The following is a 14,746-nucleotide window of genomic DNA, read 5'->3' as shown; positions in this document are numbered from 1 at the left end:
ATTTATCCAATCAACACATCCTACACATCACTACTCAACGTGAAGAGCTCTTGACTGATACCATGCCAGCGACCTTACCCCTAGAGCTATTATCCGAAATCGCAAGCCTCCTATATGAGGCAGGCGATTGTCTGGTCCCCTATACAACTGTCTGCCGTCGGTGGCAAGCAGCTTTTGAGCCATTTATCTACTCTGATCTAATCGTCTACAGCGACGATGCCCATAAGGAGGAAAGTCAAAAAGGGATATCTCTGGCTCACTTCCAGAAGGCCACAGCAGGATCTGGCGCAATCCGACAAGTCTGGATACGAAAATTACAGTACGACATCCTAGTCCCCTTCGAATTACTAGACTGGACAACCCACAAAGATGAAGGGTACAGTGTTGATAATCCCGTTCGAGAAGCAAATGATCAAGCCTTTCAAACGGCTATCACTGCTCTATTTGAGACACTCAGCTCATGGAACCAGAGCCATCGTCTTTCATTGGAGCTAGGGCTGCTGGGTCGCCAGATGGGCGAGGAGCCGGAGCCACATACCTGGGACTACGAAGATGCAGGTGAATACAGGTACGATTATAGAAATGGGCGGGAAATGTCTGTTCCACCCTACCGGGCGCGCTTCCACAATAATGACGCTTCGGTGTTAGCATATGTGCCATGCGTTGACAAGCTCTCTTTCACGAATGAACCCTCCGATGGTGAGAGTGATCTAAGGCATCGGTTTCACCAGATATGGGCCGGTGCAGTGGCACAGATCGTCCAGCACTGTCCCACTATCACACATTTACATCTAAATTTGGATGAATGGGTAAGACCGGATCATATAGAGTATATTCGGGGTCGTCGCGATGGTAAGAGCAGGTCTTTTTCTTAAACTTCTTCCTTTATATCCCCTATACATCTCATGCCGTATGCTCCATGTTTAAGAGTAAATTGTAACAGGCTCTATGCGTTCCTTGTTGACAATTCCCCAGGTGTATCAGAACTGTTCAACAACGCACCACGCAGCCTGAAAGTCCTAAATTATTCAAATCAATACGAGGCGCCGTGGAAATCCACCTTGCCTGCATTGAATGTTTTGTCAACAGAAGCAGATACTTTTACAATTAATCTGCGAGCTTTAAGCACTGTCCTTCAGGAGCTAAAGCTATATAATACGTCTCTGTCTTCAGACTTTCTATGGCCTCTGGATAAAGCTGGTCCCCCACTACCAAATAGTGGAACGCTGCAATGGCCCAACCTAACAATTATAGAGCTAAACGATGTCCCCCCATTTCTCCCTTCAGGTATGGAATATCCTCTCCGTTCCCCTCCCTACACTAACCATGCATTCCAAACCCCAGGTAAATGGCTAGCCTTACCCACACCCGAAGAGCAAGCCGGATTAGATGAACCAGACGAGGAGATAAGTAGCCCGGATGACGTGATCTGGGACTATGACCGCGGATACGCAAGCCGAAAGATGGTCGACGATGAGGAATATCATCGCTTTTTCACATCTATGGGCCACGCAGCACGACACATGCCCCGGTTAAAGTCTATTAAATTTCATCTTGAGCATAGCACACGGCTGAATTTTTCCTTCCAACCCGACTCGGACCCTATTACCGCTGAATGGCACTCTCGAGCGATCCCTGCGTATCACCCAGATGAAAGGGTTGCTGAAGCTTGGGGGTTTCCGATCGAGGATTTCCACTTCGACCCTGAAGAGTTTGACACTGTTGTGAATCTTGATTGTTGGCCGCCAGGAGATGTGTAGAATTTGTTTCTGTCGCTAGGGGTACAATGGTGGTTGGGTACATCCTAGTATATACATCTTCTGAAAGCGCTCTCTAATGATCTCTGGACATTTCTGTACTTCCTGCGATCTGACCTTGTATGTTACCGGTACGTTTTGCTATTGTTACTATATGTCCCTCCCACTCTATATAAATTCAGCCTTGTATGTATATCCCACTTCTGATCTATGTACTTTTTTGTGCTTACTATACTCCATATACCTGTAAATTGATACCTTCATCTTGCTTCTTTCCCTTGGTTTAATTTCGCTCTTCTCTCCCCCCCCCCCCTCCTCCCTCTCTCTATCTATCTCTATCTATCTCTCTCCTTTCCTTTTTTCATTTCGTTTTCTCCCCCAGGTTATCGCTCCAAATATATATACATCACTGCCAACCCTACCCTTGATATATCTCTAATTCCCAGCTCTATACTCACAGATCTCACTGAACACATATCAGAACCCCAAAAGCCACCATATTTGTTCCAGATCCTCAACAGACAGAACTACCTTCCATGCCCTTGGTCTTCGCATTCCGGATACCTATAATTCACACCAATGTCCTCCCTAGAACCATAGATACATTCTGTTAACAAGGGTAGCCTGCTACAAATCAACTGAGATCTTTCTGGCCTGTAAATATATAGCATTACATGGATCGCTCTACAAGGTGCAACATGTTGCCCTATTAATAGCACAAGATGTAATTGATGGAACGGAAACTGAACTAAATTTGAATCGGACAACTTGACTTCATTCGCCTGTCCTTGTTGTATTTTCAATGTACGATGAGTGTGGAATAGGGTATTACCTACTAGATTGGGGGTTTCACCAAAACTCGAACAAAGTAAACACACGGCGTCTATCCTATAAAGAAGCTATCTTCCCTCTATGATCCTAGTATTAGTAGTCTGTCTCCTGTGGGGTGTTGTGTTGGCCACTGTCTTCGACGCATTCTGGCAAATGCTAGATCAACTTGCAGTGCTTAATGGAAGGTGGAATGAGACCATGGTGGTGGATAATAGGGCAAAGATTCTTGCAGACTCCCGGAGTATATATAGTATGGAGAACACAGCATAGCGCGATACGGATCTTAGCAAACGAAGGAGTAATGCAGGGATTGTCTGGAGTTATTGGTCTCCCTATTTATGGATATTCCGTCCTACTACCTACTATGTATTTTAGACACCACGGGGTCCGGAATCTGTAGCAATACATGTTGCAGAAAGAAGGTATTAGGAGACTACACTGCAATATCTTGTAATTATCACTCAGAGGTTATAGCATTCTCGTTTCGTACGGGTAATGAGAGAAGTAGATGGTATCAAGTGTGGTTATATTCTTGACCCACCGAAACCGTCGGATCTGCCATAAGGATCGACTGAGCCTTCCGGGTTCGACCCACTTCAGCATCTTGGGCTTAGCACCTCCCCGGTGGGTCCAGTAACGTTAGAGAATTACCAAGACGTGACGGTAGTTCAACATAGCAATGGATGTAGTTAATGCAACATACAAATCCAGGTATCATGCAATCACATAGAGGACCAGAACTGGTCTAAGAACCACAGCATTTATCAAAGTACATACAAATAATGTAAGCATACAGCTTGAGAAAGTAGGCCGTGGGATGAACGGCCACCAGGACGGATCCCGATATTATTCCTATCACATCAGATGCTCGCTGACGCAAGAAAGTGACACTGAATCAAATGCCCGCTGAACACCTAGGAGAATGTAAAGTGAATGGGTAAAACACAAGGTCAACTATAGACGAATGGGAAAGGAAACGATAAGGATAAATCATTAAAGGGAGTGACGGCGCTGTGATCAATTAAGCTTCCACAAGCGTTTGTCGGGGGCCGTTACCAAGAAATTCGAGGCATCGTCGTGCCAGCGCAATTACCTCGCCCTCACCATCTTCCTGATCTTCCTCGTCCGACTCGATGTTCTTGTCGGAGATCGACTTGACCATATGCACGACGTCATCGGACTTGGCAATATAGCTGATCAGTCTCTTATCTTCGGACTCCAACAGCTGAAGGAGGGTCCAGATAGCAATGTGCTGGAAGGTAGGATCTCCGCTGGCGAGGAATCGCTTGAGATAGCCGTGGATACCTCCATTGGGATCCGCCCAATCTCGAACAAATATCGAATAGTCGCCGACTGGGTCGGATTAGCAAATGCGGAACGCATCCAAAACTGCTCATGACTTACCCTTGGAGGAAAGATTGCCCAAAGCCGCGGCACTATTCCCTTGCACTTCAATGCTTTCAGACTCCGTCAGAGGGATCAGAACGTCAAAAACGCCGAGATTCAGAAGATGGGGTTTGAGCTCATCGCTGAGGGCCAGAACCGCGATGGCGGCAGTCATCTCCGACTGGACGCTGAGGGGAACCTTCAGGACCAGGTCCTTGCATTTCTGGACCGCACCCGCTTGGAGGACAAGCTCCTTGTTACGGTCCGAGCTGGCGGCCAGATTTCGGAGCGTAGAAATAGCGTGGCACTGGATCTCTTCGTTATCCGTCGAGCCAAGCAGATCCACCAGTGGCTTCAGAAAGCCCGCATCGATGATGGGGGATTCGTTCAGCGGGTGAATAGAGATGTTGCGGATGCATGCGACGGCGGAGAGTATGAGGGGAAGGTAAGAGGACTGCAAGAGGCGCAAGAGCGGCGGAAGACCTTTGGCGCGAACGATTTCGAGCTGGTATTTCTCGTCCGAAGCCAGGTTGCGAAGAGCCAGCGCGGCCTGGCATTGGACTTTGGGGGTGGAGGAATCCATGAGATGAACCAGTGACTGAACCAACCGCGATTCAGTTTGGGCAAGTCTCTTTCGGTTTGACGCATCGACGGCAATATTGCTGAGAGCCGTTGTGCAATAGTATTGTACATCAACATCGGAGGAGGAAAGTAGTTGAACCAAGACGGGAATCGCGCCAGCGTTGACGAGTTGTTGTCGGTTATCATCTATACCGCCGTCAGAAGAGGATGAAGAACCAACCGCATGCTCCCACATAGTCTACTCACCAGAGTGTGTCATGTTTAGCAAGGCCCCCGTCGCGTTCCGTTGTACACGCATATCCTTGGATTTCGCCAGACGAATCAACGGTCCCAGAGCACCCGACCGAGCTATCTTGGCCTTGTTGTCCTCATGCGTAGCTAGATTTGTGATGCAACCAACCGCATTGCATTGGACTTCGACATTGGGCGACATCATCTGCCGTATTAGAGGGGCCAGCCCTCCGAGGGCGACAATCAATACCTTGTTATCCGCTATATCTGTCAGTCATTGCCGTTGCCGTCACCTAAAGTGAGACCAACCATTTACAGCGAGGTTTCCCAGAGCAGCACTGGCCGCGCGTTGTACCTCAATATCGGAGCTTTGTAACAGGAAAAGGATTGGTTCGAGGGTATCCCGATCGACTTCGCGCACGTCTAAGATGAAAGGCGGGAGTTAGCCGTGCGAAGATCAACGAAGCTCGAAATTCACCCACCTCTCTCCGTGATTTCCGCAAAGGTCAAACTGGCACTTCGTTGAAGGTCAACATTATCGGAATATACAAGTGTACTTAAAGCGCTAAGCGGTTCGCCTCTAAAGAAGTCGGTCTCGGCTCTCTATCGGGTCGGTTAAGTTAGGATCAGAATCACGCCAAGAGATCAAAACAGGGATACATAAATTGACGGGCGGTGACCGAACAAACATACATTTTCAAGGTAGCCTAACAAGTCGGAAACTGCTTCCCGCTCATTATCTGCTAAGGTTGTCTCATAAATTCCATCCCTCGAGCGACCGCCGATAGGCCCGAGGCAGGCGGTGATATGACACCAGCGGTCAACTGTCGAGAGACAGGATAAACACGCACTCGCGATCCCACTCATGCCTCTAATATTACAGGCCCGCAAGACCAGACACCGGCCCCACAAGCGACAAGTCTAAAAGCGAACGGAAACGAAACCAACGTTGTCAGTCCGACCGGCGAAAGACAACCTTCCTTTCGTCCCAGGGCAGTATCCTGTTCCCAAGAAGGACCTCGAACGATGGGTTCTTTGTTGGCCTCTACCGAGAGACAGGGTCAGGGAAACGGAGCAATGAGGGACGCGATGGGAATCGATTGGGGACGAGACAAAGAGACGGATGGGAGGCTCTGCATATAGCCCGATAGGAGTTGACGCTTGCGGGAGCACAAAGAATAGCGCGTGATAGGCAGGAGACCTTTCCTTGATATTATTGTCGGTTCGAATTCGAGATTAGTGTAGAAAAGACCCCCGGGTCTTACCCAGAATGGAGGGGTTTGAACAATAAAAGAAGAAGGAGGGAAGGGGGGGGTTTGGTGGTGGTGGTTGGGAAGAGGGCTAGGAAGAGATGGCGGACGGTGAGGTTGAGTTTAGTTACTGTTAGTCCTGCACCTTAGCTTGGGAGCACGGGTGATGAGTGACAATTACGGGTCCCAAGTGAAGGAGTGGGCAAATGACAAGGCGGGAAATGAAGAGAGCTCATCTCCCTTTATCAGTTCCCGTCACCGACAATACACAACAACATTTAGATTTCCAGACTGAGAATCTCTATTCCCATCAGGAATGTCAATAATTGAATTAATTTTATGTTATGGTTAAATCAATTCCCAGTATTTTTCCTCATTGGTCCAACTATATAATTCATTGTTATTCGAGTAGATCAATATATATCAACAACTGTTTTGTGTATGGTACGGTCATGCGGACATACCTTCACCTGTTTCATTTTGTTTATCATGTACAGTATGTACAGTATGTACGCTGTATGCTGCTATATCTCCAGTCTGTCATCCATCACATATTTCAATTTGATCGACCCACCATTTGGAAAAGGTCCAAGCTATTTCTACATATCGATCACTTAGTGGACATCAGAGCAATCTCCATCATCCTCCATCCTGGCAACCCTCCCCCACCAACAATGGATGAGCAAAGTATAACCCTCCCTGGTCTAATCATGGGGCTACCCGCCGATCCACCCGGCAAACTTAAGGGTTCGACATGACACTCACGGTTGTGAGAATCATTCTTACGGTCACGGGGGACCGTCTTACTCAGTACTCAACAGAAACACTTGGATAGATTTCCTCACCCCTCTAGTCCTTCGTCATAACAACCGAAAAGGATCCGTATCCGGAGACTGATACCGCCCGTATGGTATTAGTATTTTATATACTAATAGAAAATATTTATTATGTGCATATGGATATATCCGACAAACCTCGAAGCTTACTAATATCACCTATTTCTTACCAAAATATCGCCTGTACACCGGAAGCCAGCACTTGACGAGTGATGCGACATGATCACCAGACAAAGGATGAATGATCAACGGGCTGTTGGCCATAGCGGGTGGTTCCCATTTACCCAAGTAGGGCTCTGCAGGAGCAGGTATTTTTTTTATATAACTGAAGGTATCATTCTGGTTTGAACGCTGTACTTTGTGGAACGGGGTTTGTCTTCTATAAGAAATTTCGGTTTGCCTGAGCTTACTCAAGCTCGTGGCATTCGAACAGTAGTCTGTCCAAATGCTTGGATAAGATGCAGGCCTGGTTGCTGCCGATCCCGGCAATGGATCCGTCCATCCTTGGGTTAGCACTTTGGCTCCCATAAACATTAATTAGACGTGGTACTACGTCATAATAGCCCACTTTGGAGCCAAGAGGGGGAAGAAAAAAAAGAAAAAGGAAAAAAGAAGAAGGCGGTCTCCGCGTTCTGGTCAGTCGGCTTCGGGATTCGGAAGTATTGGAGAATCGGACGGACTAATTGGTAAAAAAAGGACCCATCATCTCAGCTAACCGTTGAACATGCCATAACCAGTTACTTCCACCGAGACCCGTCCAACTTGAGTGATCCACGCAGGTAATCACCGTCCCGTATAACCGACATTGTTTTATTCAGTCCATGAATGCTCACTGTTCAATGTTGCCCGCCTCCCACGTGAGGCGGTGGCCAAAGAGGGTCACATGGAGCCGCCATGGACGCCATTTTGTCTAAGTAATAAGGCTGTACCTCCAGACAACGGAGTTTAGGTCAAATACCTGCGAACGATGATTGGAATGACCCGTCGCATGTTATCCCTTCCTCGTGTTGCCCCGCAAACTAAGACCCGACACCAACTGCGGAGCAGTCCTAGTCTATAGGACGATATCTTAAGCGTCTTAGCAACCAACCATAAAAAGATCAATGCGAAAATCGGAGAACTTGCCACCAGTTCTCGAAGACGAGGTCCAATTCGCGTAGTTTTGCTGTCGGATTCAGTAACTTCAAGTTACCAAGAAGCTCTTTTGGGAAACTGACTAAGACTCTTATCTCAGCACGTTCCAAGTCGGAATTTCACCAAACTCTCTGATACCGCAAAAACGTCCTTGATATATTCCGGGCCTGTCAACTGCATGACGATCCACGGCGGAAGGAAGCTTACTGCGGGAACAGAAGAATCAATAGAATCTTAATGCATGATTCTTTTGTTGTTGCGCAGCGGACGAACTGTTTTATCCGCCAAATCAGTCCTTGATAGATCCTTCTACAACCATTCCATATCGAATCTGGAGGCCAAGGGACTGGGAAAATAGTACCTTTTGCTCACCGACGGGGTCGCGTGTTTGTTATTGTGAGGGGGTTCACCCAGACGTTCAGATAGCTACAACTTCACGCATACCTACCAAGCCATACCATCCCATTCAGATGCCCCACTGGCAGATCTTACCATCTGACTCGCATACTTAAGCTACTTGCCATCTTTGCCAACAACAATCATACCCTTTCCCCCTTTTTTTTTCTACTCTGGCCTTCGTCGCCTCTCCCCTCTTCTGGTCTAGTGTCCGTTTTCTCAAATCACTAGAGCATCGCTTTGATCCTTTTAAAGCTCTTGCAACCTTCCTCTGTACACCCGTGCGTTTGTTTTTTTGTGATTTTATTCTGACTCCTTATTTACTCCCTCCGGTTTCACTCTTGCATCCCTGTAGTACGTCACGCTTTCTGACTAGAAAATCCACTTTCGTGACCCGATCGGATATTGTCTTAAGGGAGATCCCAATATAGGGCGGTTGCGCAGATCGGACGAAGCTCCCAGTGTATGATTGTTATTATTTTGATTGATTTCTGATTTCTTTTCTTTTCTATATTTTTTTTCTTTATTATTATTTTTTTAACTGACGGATTCAGTATCATTCTTCTGTTGATTTTTCATATTATTGCAAGTTATTTTCCTTTTATAACCCTTTCGCCCGGGTAAATAATTGTCTTTTTTTTATCTTGTTTTTTTTTTTCTGTCTCCTCTCCTCAGGCAACCAATTAATTTTTGACCCAACCGAATGTCTGCATCCGTTTCCGCCTCCGCCTCGTCGAACTTCCCATCAGACGCTCGTTCGGGGCCCCTCCGCCGCCTTAGCCAACTGCGCGCTTATACCCAAAATCATTTCTCCTCTCAATCCTCCTCCTCGTCATCATCAACCTCTAATACCAACAGTCAACAACCGATCGCCCGTCGACATACCTTCAGTAGTCGAGTATCTTGGTTTTCTCCCGCGTCATCTGCCTCCACCGGTACCGAATCTGCTCATCCACCTGTGGGGACCAATAACCCGGCCCCATGTCCCGACTCTGAGCCATCTTCATCGACCCTCGCCCGCTACAGTTCTGTCTTGTTTCCAGGCTACCGCGGTTTTGATCTCGACCTGCGTTCCCAGAATCGCTCCTCCGAGTCATCAACCTCCCCCCCTTCTTCACACGAGCCTCGTCGGACGCAGACCCAAGGCAGGATGGCGCGGCTGAGAGGGTTGTCTCAAACCCCAGATACGAGACCGGAGGTGGACACGACGCCAGCATCGGCGCCGACCAACCTGCAAAATGGGCTGTTAGACTGCCCCGACCCGGTTACCAATGAAAACTCTTCTTCATCGCCACGCCCAAAGCAGAAAGCCACCATTCGTTTTTTCCCTCACCAGGATTCGCACGGGAATTCAAGACCGTCCTTACCCTTTATCCCCATCTCTCGAACGCTACCATCGGAGAGTAGTGTCATCAAGGTCGGGCGATACTCTGAACGAGATGGCCTGCCCGTCGCAAACCCCACAGAGCCCTCCGATGCGCCTGTTGGTTTCAAGTCGAAGGTCGTCAGTCGAAAACATTGTGAATTTCTGTACCTGAACGGGCAGTGGCACATCAAGGATGTCGGAAGCTCATCGGGAACCTTTTTAAACCACATGCGATTGAGTCAGCCCAACATGGCGTCTCGGCTATATACAGTGAAGGATGGTGATATCGTGCAGCTTGGTATTGATTTCAGAGGTGGGGAAGAGATGATTTTCCGATGCGTTCGGATTCGCATTGAATGCAACCGGTCCTGGCAGCAGCAGCCTAACGAGTTCAAGTATGGTCCACACACCGAAGTAGGAAGACGACGATGCTAACAAGGCTCTAGTAAAAACACCGAGAGTCTCATTAAAAACTTAGGTAAAGGCGAAACGGCGGACTATTCTGGGTGCCGTGAGTGCTCGATTTGTCTTGGATCTGTCTTGGTTTGTCTCACCGCTTCCATTTATCTTGGCCTTTCGTTTTCCTTTGCTGGTTTATCCTGTCAGTTTGTGGCTAACGCCGAGTGTAGAGACCTTATCAGTGTCTGTTCATGGCAGCGTGTGCCCATGTTTGGCACTACAAGTGCGTTAGTCGCCTCATTCATACACCGGATTACCCTATGTTCCAGTGCCCGAATTGCCGTGCATACACGGATCTCAGCGCCGAGGTCGATGATTCGAACGATTACGAGGAGGTGGAGCAAAAGCCCACCTCCACAGAGGAACAACGAGATTCATCCCAGGACCGTCGATCCGAAACTCGCACCCCTCAACTAGAAACCAACCCAACTCCCGAGGCCTCCAACTCCTCGCAAGACTCCGTGGATGCCCTGCCAAATTCTTTGTCCGCGGCAGCAGGGCTTACTCATGATGTCGGGACTATGCACCTCAATGAAAACCGTACATCGAGAGAATCTGATGATGAGACACCCCGTGTGGCCAATCCATCCCCTGTTGTCACTGGGAGCATCGGGATACCGGTTCCTACGGCTAGTGCTCTTCAGTGCCGGCAGGCGCAGCTGCGTGCAGATACACCCGTTCGTTCTGAGTCCTCCGATGATAACCCTCTGACGCCACGCAATGATTCCGGTCCTCTGGTATTTGACGGCCGGGCTAGCATGTCATGAAGAAGGACAATCCTATGGAATACAACGCCATGGGAGTCCATGCGCAATGACCTACATTGACCTTTGTGAGCGGGGAGACTCTTTGTCAACGACCACTAGGCGTCCCATCAAAGGCTATCTGCGGCCTTCTCACGTGTTTCTTCTCGTTAACCCCCTTGCATCATTTACAATTAAACACCCCAGCATAGTTATTTTCTATCTCTATATCTAGCATCGCAATCTGGAACCCATCTGCCCTTGGTTTTGAATTATACCCCCATTTCGCATCGCCGGATTGCTCCTCCCGGTCGGCTTGGCCAGGTTCTCCATTGCGCCGTCCTCGCTGGCAGCCCAGCGGTGCACTTTAGCCGGCTGGTATTGGTGTTTTGTTCTCTGCATACGTCCTGCGATCTAGCTAAGGTTGCCGGTGGTCCCTCGACGATCTCCTCGTCCGCATTCGTTTTTTCTTACACTTTCCTTTTCGTTCTATTTTTATAGCGCCTGATTGAGCATGTGTGTACATACATTATACTGCGACCGTGCGTGGGAACCGCACTGGCCAACCCAGCTACTAAAGCAACAATTCCATTTCTTGGCTCGCCGGAGAGTCCATCTTGCAACCTTCCTGCGACCGCCACGCCATCGAACGGTGGCCAGCCAGTGATCATGAATAGCGCTCGTCTTATACTTTCAGAGCGCCTCCACATAATTCCGTGCAGATATCCAATTACTACCCCAGAATCGAAGCGACGTCATCTCACAGAAGATCGGCAGCGCATCGAACATGGCGATAGGACGCGGGAACTTTTTAAACTATGCCCAGACTATGATTAGTGGCACGAACCACCATTGTTAGTGTGTCGCTTCGTCTCTCGTGATTTGCTCGAGGGACCGCCATACCCCTCCCAGTCTTCTAGTCGAAACAACCTGACCCTTTGTTTTGGTTGACCGCTGCCTGGGACAATTTCCTCTTCTCACGCACTTCGACATACATTATTGATCTCGCAACACTCGAATGACCGCAGGAAAATGCGATTAGCCTTGAGCGCCCCGTCCACCCCCGTGCTGAGCCGGCAAAACACCTTTGTCCGGCATGGCACACACCCGCATCTCCTGTCCCATCGACAGAAGCCGCGAAGGTACGTACCGCGCAACTGGGACTGGATCGGGTCTGATCGAAGGCTTCTTTAGATGGCCTCTAGTCTTCCGATTCATCAAAGGCGCCATCCACGGCGCCATCATCGTGCCCGTACTCTTCCACGCACTGTTCACGGCCTTCGTCGTCTATCTAGATCTGTACATTTTTGATACCGTCGGACTACCCAGTAGCATTGTAAGGCCTGGTTCTCATTCGTAATGTGCTCTCCAAAAAGCATACAACTAACTACTAAAAACAGATCCCCTCTCTCTCAATAGTGGTGGGCCTCATGCTCGTCTTCCGCAACCAAACCAGCTACAACCGCTTCTGGGACGGCCGCAGCAGCCTCACAACCCTAACAACCTGCATTCGCAACCTGGTGCGTACCATCCTCACCAACGGCTACAGCACCTCGCGTCCCCTCCGCCAAGACGAAAAGGAAGACATTGAACGCACCATCCGCATCCTCATGGCCATACCTTACGCTGTGAAAAACCACCTCCGCGCCGAATATGGCGCTGCCTTCTACTCCTTTGGGGACGACGTCGGCGAGGACGGAGTCGCGGCATATAACCCCGACTACGCGAATCTGCTCCCCAAGGGACTCGAGGGTCACGAGGATGAAGGGTTAACGCTGCCGTTCCAATTAAGTTTCTTCATAGATGGTTTCATCAAGAGGGGTGTAGAGAGGGGCTGGTATCATGCGCCTGGGGCGAGTCAGATGCAGGCGCAGTTGAATTCGTTGTTGGATGCGGTGGGGAAGATGGAGATGATTCGGTTGACGCCTATTCCTGTTGCGCATTTGTGAGTTTCTTCCTTCTATAAACCCCCATTTACTGTTATTGTCTCGGCAGAGGATGCTAATGATAATGTAGGATTCACCAAAAACAAGTCCTGGCTCTCTTTGGCTGCGTCCTGCCCTTCGGAATGGTGGATGATCTGGGCTGGTGGACTGTTCCCATTGTCAGTCTGGTTATTTTCACATTATACGGAATCGAAGGGATCGGATCACAACTGGAAGATCCGTTCGGATACGACCGAAACGATATCAAGATGGATGCGATTGTTGGGGACTCCAAGATGGAGATCGACGTGGTGTTATCGGAGTGGCGGAAGTTGATGTCGTTCGTGGAAGCGGAGACACCAAGGACTGAGAGCCGATGTGTCGAAGATCATAGCGACCGGGGTAAGTTCCCGCCCGAGATGTTCATAAAGCATCGACCTGTGACGGGGAGGGTGTGATTTCGTCAATCGTGTGACTGAGGACTCACATTCGAGTGGTGGGTGTGGAGAATGTAAACGAGGATTGGAATATATGTATGTACTGATTCATGGCTTCATGTCTACACTTATGGTTACGATAGCAGCATAACCTTACAATTGTCTACCGCATACTTTACCAGAAGCTCTAAACATACAAACTTCCTCTGACTCACAAAACCATACCCCAACGACACTACTGAAACGTAATGCAAAGTTGCCTTCTGTGAATAGAGGAGTCAGGACCATTCAAAACAACCCTATAAGCATCGTCTTGGTCGAGCAAAGAACACCACCACAGAACGAAGGAAAAGAACGGTCCAAACGCCCATCCAATCCCCAGCTCCTGACCAACCATACTCAGCACAATGTCGGCATCATATTGAACAACCGATTACATAGAACGGAATCAGGCTAAACAGTGATAGGTATTCAATCGATCCTTCCGAAAAGAAGGTATTCTATATAGTGTTGGTTATTTTGGGCGACCTGTTGTGTTTTCAGTCGTCTCTTGCACTCCGTCAATCTATTTATGCGGGCTCACCTCTGTGTGGTACGACGAATCTAGCGATGGCTTGATTGCCGCGGAATAGAGCAGTGGAGAGTAGGTAGTATTTCTGCATTGATAGTAGAGTCTGGGGAGTCGGTGAGGTTCCATGTATTCTGGTATGCCGGTGTTAGGTTTAGTATGAAACCTTCGGTAAAGATATCGAGAAGTAAATAGTTTAGCTATACTAGTCAATAAGCGGAGATTCAGATCCGGGGAAGAAATAGAGCTCATTTAGTTATTCCTGGTACAGTTAATAAATAATACATAGATTATGGGCTGTGACTAGCGCGCTCAGGCTCGAGTGAAGTGGTTGTATATAGACTAGACACCCCATGAAACAATCAACACAATCAAGTGTTCTTTTAACATCACAACTTCCGCTGATAATCCAGTTCTATTCTAAGATTTTGCGTCGTCATGATGAACGAGACATGACCGTCGCCGGTGAATATGGAAGCGTCGATGCCTTAGGCGGCCATCCCACCCACCTTTCTTCACACTTCTTCCTCTCTCTCACTTCCTCTCCTTCTTCTCTTTCTCTTACCACCTTTTTGGTCCTGCTAGACTTGTTCGCAGTTTTTTTTTTATTATCCTTTATGTTGCTCGATTCTGTCACAGTCTCTCTCACCACCTCCAATACTGCTCGATTAGCTCGCAGTCTCTTTTTATCACCTCTAATACTGCTCGATTAGCTCGCAGTTTCTTTTTATCATCCTCAATACTGCTGGAGTTAGTGGCAGTTTCTCTTCTTAATCCTAGTTCCTTTCTTTCCTGACTATCGTCCTTTGGTCCTGCTTGATTCAGTCCAGGTGTTTTGCTTGCTC

At 48.4% G+C, this 14,746-nt stretch overlaps 5 protein-coding genes across 5 annotated transcripts; 4 read left to right on the top strand and 1 right to left on the bottom strand.

Moving 5' to 3' along the window:
• Positions 1-62: 62 nt before the first annotated feature.
• Positions 63-667, top strand: AO090113000015 (uncharacterized protein; the record flags this gene model as incomplete). Its single annotated transcript, XM_023237770.1, has 3 exons — positions 63-319; positions 383-568; positions 649-667. The coding sequence occupies 3 exons, from the start codon at positions 63-65 to the stop codon at positions 665-667; spliced, it is 462 nt and encodes a 153-aa protein (XP_023092563.1).
• Positions 668-3,609: 2,942 nt separating this feature from the next.
• Positions 3,610-5,654, bottom strand: vac8 (protein anchor VAC8; the record flags this gene model as incomplete). The annotated part of the gene is made up of 6 exons (XM_001824161.3): positions 3,610-3,941; positions 3,993-4,742; positions 4,803-5,048; positions 5,097-5,210; positions 5,270-5,390; positions 5,481-5,654. The coding sequence occupies 6 exons, from the start codon at positions 5,652-5,654 to the stop codon at positions 3,610-3,612; spliced, it is 1,737 nt and encodes a 578-aa protein (XP_001824213.1).
• A 3,452-nt stretch (positions 5,655-9,106) lies between these two features.
• AO090113000013 (FHA domain protein) lies at positions 9,107-10,995 on the top strand (the record flags this gene model as incomplete). Its single annotated transcript, XM_023237768.1, has 3 exons — positions 9,107-10,183; positions 10,229-10,312; positions 10,399-10,995. 3 exons carry the CDS (start codon positions 9,107-9,109, stop codon positions 10,993-10,995), a joined length of 1,758 nt encoding a protein of 585 aa, XP_023092562.1.
• Positions 10,996-12,067: 1,072 nt separating this feature from the next.
• Positions 12,068-14,092, top strand: AO090113000012 (bestrophin family protein; the record flags this gene model as incomplete). Its single annotated transcript, XM_023237767.1, has 4 exons — positions 12,068-12,307; positions 12,372-12,916; positions 12,988-13,298; positions 14,079-14,092. 4 exons carry the CDS (start codon positions 12,068-12,070, stop codon positions 14,090-14,092), a joined length of 1,110 nt encoding a protein of 369 aa, XP_023092561.1.
• A 162-nt stretch (positions 14,093-14,254) lies between these two features.
• On the top strand, positions 14,255-14,675 carry AO090113000011 (uncharacterized protein; the record flags this gene model as incomplete). The annotated part of the gene is given in 3 exon segments (XM_023237766.1): positions 14,255-14,490; positions 14,541-14,651; positions 14,663-14,675. 3 exon segments carry the CDS (start codon positions 14,255-14,257, stop codon positions 14,673-14,675), a joined length of 360 nt encoding a protein of 119 aa, XP_023092560.1.
• Positions 14,676-14,746: the final 71 nt, after the last annotated feature.

Source organism: Aspergillus oryzae, chromosome 5, assembly GCF_000184455.2.
Source record: "Aspergillus oryzae RIB40 DNA, chromosome 5".
In the NCBI taxonomy this organism is placed as follows: domain Eukaryota; kingdom Fungi; phylum Ascomycota; class Eurotiomycetes; order Eurotiales; family Aspergillaceae; genus Aspergillus; species Aspergillus oryzae.
This window is presented reverse-complemented; position numbering and strand designations above follow the sequence as displayed.